The sequence below is a fragment of the Podarcis vaucheri genome (genome assembly GCF_965113315.1).
Source record: "Podarcis vaucheri genome assembly, chromosome: 1".
Classification (NCBI taxonomy): Eukaryota; Metazoa; Chordata; class Lepidosauria; order Squamata; family Lacertidae; genus Podarcis; species Podarcis vaucheri.
Genome location: NC_138759.1, coordinates 69,113,922 through 69,122,131, shown reverse-complemented (window position 1 = coordinate 69,122,131; position 8,210 = coordinate 69,113,922). Strand labels below are relative to the sequence as shown.

The 8,210-nt window shown below is 42.4% G+C and overlaps 1 protein-coding gene across 1 annotated transcript; it reads right to left on the bottom strand.

The window, feature by feature from the left end:
• Positions 1-2,840: 2,840 nt before the first annotated feature.
• PTH (parathyroid hormone) lies at positions 2,841-4,456 on the bottom strand. Its single transcript, XM_082195800.1, has 2 exons — positions 4,370-4,456; positions 2,841-3,205 (listed from the first exon to the last, which is right to left on the bottom strand). Exons 1-2 carry the CDS (start codon positions 4,453-4,455, stop codon positions 2,938-2,940), a joined length of 354 nt encoding a protein of 117 aa, XP_082051926.1. The 5' UTR covers position 4,456; the 3' UTR covers positions 2,841-2,937.
• Between the last annotated feature and the right edge of the window lie 3,754 nt (positions 4,457-8,210).

Genomic DNA, 8,210 nt, shown 5'->3' with positions numbered 1-8,210 from the left:
AGACTCCACCACACTCCTTGGCAGCAAATTCCACTGGCGAACAGCTCTTACTGTCAGGAAGTTCTTCCTAATGTTTAGGTGGAATCTTCTTTCTTGTAGTTTGGATCCATTGCTCCGTGTCCGCTTCTCTGGAGCAGCAGAAAACAACCTTTCTCCCTCCTCTATGTGACATCCTTTTATATATTTGAACATGGCTATCATATCACCCCTTAACCTCCTCTTCTCCAGGCTAAACATGCCCAGCTCCCTTAGCCGGGTTCAGCTGAATAGTTTTATTTTCCGAAATTATGAGAAAGTGCATGTATAAATAATGACAGAAAGGCCAAGGGTTTATGCTTTTCAACTACTACTGTCCAAGAGCTTTTGGTCCATTTTATTTGACAATTCATTAGCAAGATACAGATATAAAGGACTAAAGATACATTTGTGTAAGTTAGACATGAACATACAGCAAAATAATAAATAGAAAGTGCATATTAAGGTCTTAGTCCCACAAACATACCCTATCTCATGTCAGAACCTTGCTCCCACATGGAATGCCATTTGAATGCAGTTCTCTGCAGGTTCAAGGGTCTGTAGTAATGTATTGTCTGTTTGCAGAAACATGTCTTTAGTAGGGCTCCAAGATAATATTCTGACCCTGAATTGTAGCTTTGCCACTGATTTAAAGGGGGCCAGAATTTTCCTTGCTGTCTAGATATAATGAATGTCAGCTCGCTATTTGCAAATACACTTCTAGTCTAAAAATGGCGGATGTGTTTTGACATTTATTATTTATTCACCAACTCTTGCAAAATGCATAAGGTGCCACACGTACAAACAGGTGAGACAGACATAAAAGCAACCATACTGGATTAGGCCAGTGCAGAGTAGCAGCGTCTGATCTTCCTTAGGTCTCACGTGAAAAAGAAACTAACATATTCAACTGGAAGTTTGTGACTGCTGAGAATCTGCAAGATAATGGCCTCCGTCTCAAATCTTGCACCATCTGCATCTCCAGTCCTGGATCAATTTGGGCAGCCCCATGATGTGTCCCTGATGTTTTCCCCTTATAGCGTAGGATTGTGTGCATTTTTACTCAGAGCAAGTCTCCACTAAGCAAGAATTCGTAAGATTGCAGCCTCACAAATTTATGTAGATGTACTTCCTTTGACTTGAATGGGGCTCCCAGGGAAATATGTTTCAGATCTGGGTGCCAGGCTCTGATTCAAAGCACACTTACTTGCAGGTAAGGTGCTCAGAAGCACATTTTGGGCTCTGCATAAGCAAGGGCTACAAACATCCACCCTGGTGTTGGAGAAGCCTCTGTACATGCGGAAGGAAAGGTGCAGGGGACTTGCAATGAATGTGGCAGCACATCACATCCTCATACTGCGCTCCATATACTCATGTGGTGCGTCCAAGTCTCAAGTCCTACCTATACTAATATCTGTTTTATGCCAGCTTAACTGCCTTGGTTTGACCTAAAGAATCCTGGGAACTGTAGTTTGGTGTGGCACCGAGAGAAGTTTCTACAAGAGAGCTCTAGACTCTCCACCAGAACTACTGTTCTCAGAGTTCCCCAGGGAGAGGGAATGACAGTTCAACTAGATTTAGTCTGCTCCATGAGCGTGCTGCTTCTTTCCATATGGCTTTATGAAATAAAGTGCTGACAACTTAAATTGAGCCTGTGAGCTTAAATATTTTACAAGCTAGCATACTCTACAGGTATCAGAACACATGTCCCTTCTGATTTGGTTCTGCTGTGCACATTTATCTTACAATCTGAGTTTGCTGAATCTCCCATGTCTCCCCAAAAGCCCTTCGTCAGTTTGCATTGGTGCCAATCCAAAAGCCAATCGGGTCTCTGCTGCTTTTGCTTGTCTCCGTTGCTTTCTCTGGGAAAACCCATTGTTTACCACTGAATCAGAACGCCAATCCACAGAAAAACCAATGGACGTTTGTTCTGATTCAGCGGCAAACAGCTGTTTGTCCCATGGGAAAGCGGTGGGACGAGCCCTTAGTTTAGCACATTTGGAGACTTACTGAAATGTATGGTACCTTTGCAGGACGACTACTCGTTTCTGGATAAAAATCATTGTCAGTTTCTTAAGCTATTCAAACTTTACCAGTGACTGTGTATTAAGAATGGGGACAATTCCAAATCAATGTTTTTGTGCCATCTTCCACACACACACACACACACACACACACACACACATGCAAACACTGTGCTGATTCACATTACTGTCTCCATGAGAGATGGGAGTGAAACCAGATCTCCACAGCTACTGCCTGCCTGGATACAGGAGGCTACCATCTCCCAGAAACTAAGACAGGGACTGTAACATCCCAAATTGATGCCTGGACTTCTCCATGCCACTCCCTTTCCTAACTGCCAGGAGAAGGCAACAAACTGCATTATTTCAACAAGCAAGGTAGAAATGGCAACGGGTTGTCCCGGCACCAGCTTACCCTGCCAGAGGATTAATGGATCCAACTGGCTTGTCTGTGTTGCCTGTATCTGGAGATCCAAATGAGTGGCTTGGGCAATACATGCTCTTCATTCATTTGGACATGTCCTTACAGCAGCAGACCAATGTGTCAGGCTCAGTAGTAGAACACTCAAGAAGTGTAGGAGATATCCTTGGAGAGGTAAGGGTCCCTCTCATGCCACCTACCCCAATAATGGAAGATAATAATGTAGACTGCTCAATTTGCACCGGCCTTGCAATTCACTTGGTAAGCCATATGAAGAACTGAAGAAGTAGTGTGTAAACCCCCACTTACATGTACATTAGGAGAAATGAGATGTACAGCAGAAGCACACCTAATCCCCAAGAAGTAGCATCATGCAAACATGCCCTTAAACATCATTTTATAAACAATAAATAACAAAATGCCCTAATTGCTCACTACTGTATGCACTTAGCTGGAAAGACAACACTATGGACCCTCTCACTGGAGTCTTGTTTTGAAGGTGGCATCTCTATAATTTTTGTTAGAATCCACTGCTTTCTTTTGCAGCTTTGCCTGCAGGTCATCAGGGAGCAATCTCCAGCTTCGGACCTCACGGGCCTTAACATCCACTGCTCCTGCTGCTTCATTGACCTGGGGGTCATGGTGCACGGTCTGCAGTTTCTCAAGGAGCCAGTTTTGCCTGTTTGCCGAATGCAGGTGTTCCCCCAAATTATGCATCATTTGCATTTCGCTCACTGACCTCTTCCTGTAATACAGATAAATAAGGTGGAATTTAAAACAACCACATAGCATTAACAGCCCAACCTTTGGATGGAGAAAAGCAAATACATTTCCTTCGCTTAAGTTTGTAATTAATGCATCTCAACCCACACAATGCCACTGTTTGTGTAGCAATCTAACCAGCACTTGCTTGTAAGCCTCTCTGTCTAAGTGAATTCCATCCCTAAAAGCTTAGCCATTTTGTTTGTCCTTCCCCACAGGGCCGTCTTAAGCATATCTGGTGTCATGGTGTAAAGCTCCCTCTGGTGGCACCACCCCATTTCCCAGAGTTTTTTAGGGAGGACTGCTCTGCCGGTGGGGCTGGAGGAGGTGGGCAGCGGCTGGAGGGCAGCTCCGCCACTTTGTGCTGCAGTGGCCACGGCAGACGGAGGCTCCGAGCGAGGCTCTGGGTGAGGCGGAGGCGGGCTAGGGTGGTGAGCTGATGCCAGGAGGTGCCACATCCAGCCTCCACCTCTTCCCTGGTGTCCTCAAGAACTTGGCGCCCCAGCACCCCGCACCACTAGCCTCTATGGGTAAGACGCCCCTACTTCCCCAGCTTTGTTGAGACAGGATGTCTGGTTTCCCGCCCTCCTCTCTCTCTCATCTCTACTCATCCTGTGAATAGTTCCTGCATGGATAAAGTTTTTGAACTCTAGAAACTTTAAGTGATTGCTTGAATCTAATTCACCCAGGCTGCAAAGTTTGCTAACACCTTTAACTGCACCTATGGGCCAAAGTAGACATGAGTTCACAGGATTAACAATTCCTTCCTTCCTTCCTTCCTTTATTTATTTATTTGGAGTTAAAAGGCATCCAGGTGGGAGGTGGTTCCTGATTATCACTCTGGTAGGTTGTTTCAAGACTTCAACTCTTTTCTTCCTACTGTGCCCCCAATTCTGATTGGCCCCTCTACACCTTTATATTTGTAACGAGAGGAATTCTTCCTTGGAACCAAATGGGGCCTCATCAGGATTCTAGTCTATCTAGTGGTCCCCATGATGGATTTTTACTCACAAAAAAGATTCATGCAATTTACTGAGGTGATCAGAGCAAGAAGCAGCAGCAGTCAGCTGCCACCCCATCATGTCTAGACTATGTTGCTCATTAACTCATTTCACCATCTAAAAATATTCAGCAATACTGTACTCACACCACAGCTTTCCCATCGGAATTGGCAAAGAAGCAGACTGCCCATAAAATGATTGCACTTTTAGCCATGTCTCTGATTGAAGTCATGATAACTATAAGAGATGAAAGAAAGTGGTTATGGTTGGATTGAGTTAGATAATATGAGATATTAAATAGAATGCTATATATAAATATCAAAGCATTCAAGAAGGTGATGTTCAGGCAAAAGACTGTGTAACGGTAGTGTATTTTTCTTATTTGAACAAAGGACCAAACTGGGGAACAACTTCACTTCCCCCCACACTTTTTGTAACACCTTGGCTAAGCCTATTAGTTTCTCTCCCTTACAGTTTCCCCAGATTAGACTGAAGAGAACAGTACAGAACATTGGTATTTATTAAAATAAATGTGATTTGTCTATTCCATACAGCCACTTGAGGTATTGCAACCAGCCATTACGAGATTTGTCCAGTGAAAATAATTCTCCATCATATTCATATGCCAGCCATATAAGGGGAGTGCCCTTTGCTTCATTAGCCACCCTCTATAAAATTAAAAATACTGCATGGGCAATGAATATACAAACATAACAAGAGCCTGCTGGAACAGCCCAATGGCGCATCTAGTCCAGCATTCTCACAGCGACCAACCAGCAGCCCATAGGAAGCCCACAAGCAGGAACTGAATGCAGTGGGATTGTACCCCAACTCAAATAATATTTTGTTACGGTGATATTTTTACACCGGAATGCCTGTTTAAAAATATATGAAGAGGATTTTAGTGGTCTTGCCCTTGATGGATCTTGACACAACAAGCACGAGGGCTTGAAAATGCACAATACTTTACTGATTCTGTTGAAAACACCCGCATGATTGAAGTCATATACCTTGGTTGACGAACACCTTGCAACTCAAACATTTTGGCTCCCGAACGCCGCAAACCTGGAAGTAAGTGTTCCGGTTTGTGAATGTTCTTTAGAACCCGAATGTCCAATGTGGCTTATGTGGCTTCCGATTGGCTGCAGGAGTTTCCTGCAGCCAATCGGAAGCCGCACCTTAGTTTCCAAACATTTTAGAAGTCGAACGGACTTCCGGAACAGATTTTGTTTAAGTTCCAAGGTACGACTGTACACGGAGATGCTTAAAAGATATGATTGCTCTGCAGCTGAGATCATCTGTCCAGCATAAGGAGCAAAATGAGCCGTCCAAAAATAAATAAATGAGTCCAGGGCAATGGCCCCTCTTGCCCTGCCCATGCTACTCCCATGCATTTTGAAACTCACTTTAAACTTTAAAGGGCTATTTTAAAGACCTAACAGCCTACATTTCCATGCTTCACTTTGCTGCATATTTTGTGACTTTAATACTCTGCTGGGATTCTCTCGCCAAAGAGTGAGAGAATATATATATTGCACCAACACATTACACCCCTGCTTAACTCAATTTTGGCATATTCCCTGGTGTATGATAAGTGTACATGGAAGGAGACGACACTGAGACATTCCAGTACAGGTAGCCGGGGAGGGAGACTCAAGATGGGAGAGCCACAGAAATCACATGCTGAATTCTACATATATCTACCCAGACTAAAGTCTCTGTCAATTTGCGTTAATTTAGATCTTAATAGCATTGTGCCCCTTGATCCCATTAAGCTAAGGTTAAGCCCTGTCAAGTCCCACTGATTTTAATAGTAGAGATTTAAGCATGTTGATGAATCAATGGGCCATAAAATAGCACTGGGTTGTGCCTAGTGATATTAGCTTGCCTGTTTCTTGTCAAATGGCATCACAGACAAAAGAAAGGCTTGTTTCTAACCTGATTCTGGCTTGCTTATGCCATAAACTCCCCCTCACTCAGAGATTCATTGTGACATAGATAAAATTGCAGCAAACTCTTTCTTTTCTCTGCCTTCCTTATGGAAAGGAAATCACATTTCCTTTTGCTTTGCTCCATAAAGTTTATAGGCACAGAAAATCTGGTGCTCAAGCTACACGCCGGCATAAACCCATCACGATCATTGGATGTTTCACTGACAGAGCGCTGCGAAAATCTCTGCAGTGATCAGTATTACTGCTGCTGATGCAAGGAGCAGAAAGAAAACAATCTGAGCCCAGTTTCAAGTCTAGCTTTACATTTTGAGAGTTATACTAAGAAAAAAGAAACAGCAGTAAGATGCCTAATAACTTTAATTAAAGTTTTCAATGTGTTTTTTAAAAGCAATACCTGTGATGCATATTATTTTTTACCACTGTGGCATAAGAATACCTATAGTTACATCTTATATGACTATCCTCCAAACAGTTCCACATGATTTACATGATTAATGAACTAGTCAATAGGTTTCCATCCTAGCAAAAGTCTCCCCGACAGATTTCAGAAGCTGCTGGTTAAAGAAATAATTTAGACTGGCAGTCAAAAGCCTCTGTTGACATTCCAATAATGGATGAAACAATCAATTTTGATTTTGCTACAAATAATTGCTTTCAAAAGAAAATAGAAAAAGTTCTTACCAAAGTTTCTCAAGCAGGTTTTCCGCAGAAGTTGATTTAAAATCTGCTTAATTGGTCTAGAAGACTTCTAAGTAACTAAGGAGCTCTTTTATTGTCTCAGTTGATGTCACTCCAAACACACCCCCTGACCCTCATGTACCACCCATCATGTGCTTTTGTTAATGGGGCATTGAAAGAAAAGAAAAGTTGAGGGCAAAATACAGTAACCTGGGCAACTTCAAAAGAGTTTGACTTTTAGGGAATCTTAGCTTAGGGTTGGAGAAAAAATGCATTATAAAGAAATTATGTCATTGGGTTAATTAATTAATGATCAGCTCTAAATGTTAATGAGCCCACGGATGACTAAAAACGGTCACATTTGTGAGTGAGTTACAAACAGCTAATAAAATAAATGCCAAGCTCTAGAAAACTTTTACCAGCGCGCTCAACTTCATTAAATCCAACCTATTCAAGTCAGGAAAAGGAAAAGCTACACAGGTGCCCTGCTGACTATTGTAACACTAAAAATTGATTTTAAGTACAAATCGCAACACAGGGAACAACCCCGTAGCCTAACTTTCAACGTCATCAGTTACTCACACTGCAACATCAACATAAGCTTGCTGTGAAAGTTTAAGCGAGTCTTGCTGTGAAAGCTATGAAATCAGACGAGAGGACACCAGCTATTGGAACATTTTATTTCCTTCCTTTTGGAAACAATGAAAAATAAAGTAGAACTGTTATTAAGCTAGACTTTTCACCTAAAAGCAAGCACCCCCCCCATGCAGCAGCTTAACTATTACAATCGAATTAAAGCTTTAAATTAGTTATCTTGGTTCTGCACATGCAGTACACGCTTTCCTCAGTAACTGAAGGCTGCATTGTTTTGTTTTTCAGACTTTTTGCTGCTTGTTTTCCACCATGGCAGGTGAGTTGGCTCACTTGCTTGAGTTATTTGTATCTCTTGATTGTGCAGGCAACATTTTGAGTTCACCGATTCTCCACCACCATCACCACCACCACCTCTACTTTTAGACTGTGGTTTAGATCCCATATAGATTATTCTTCAGAAGACTGCTAAGTGGATGGCCTTATTTCCTGCCCAAAGCTAGATTTTTGAAGTCTTTCACCAACATCCTTCCATGATATATGTTAACAACTTGTCACAGTCTTTTTATGATTATGAATTTGTACTCCCTGGGTAAATGATGTAGGAAGAAACGTTTTCATAGACCCATCAAATTGCAGAGTTGGAAGGGACCACAAGAGTCATCTAGTCTAACTCCCTGCAATGCAGGAATCTTTTGGCCAACATAGGGCTCGAACCCATGACCTTGACAGTAAGAATCTCCTGTTCTACCAACTGAGCTATCCC

Bases quoted from the DNA above. Each gene is read 5' to 3' on its own strand.
- PTH (XM_082195800.1), bottom strand. From the start codon at position 4,455: ATGACTTCAATCAGAGACATGGCTAAAAGTGCAATCATTTTATGGGCA. The intron at 3,206-4,369 runs GTGAGTACAGTA...TCTGTATTACAG, and splicing joins TCCGATGGGAAAGCTGTGGT to GAAGAGGTCAGTGAGCGAAA.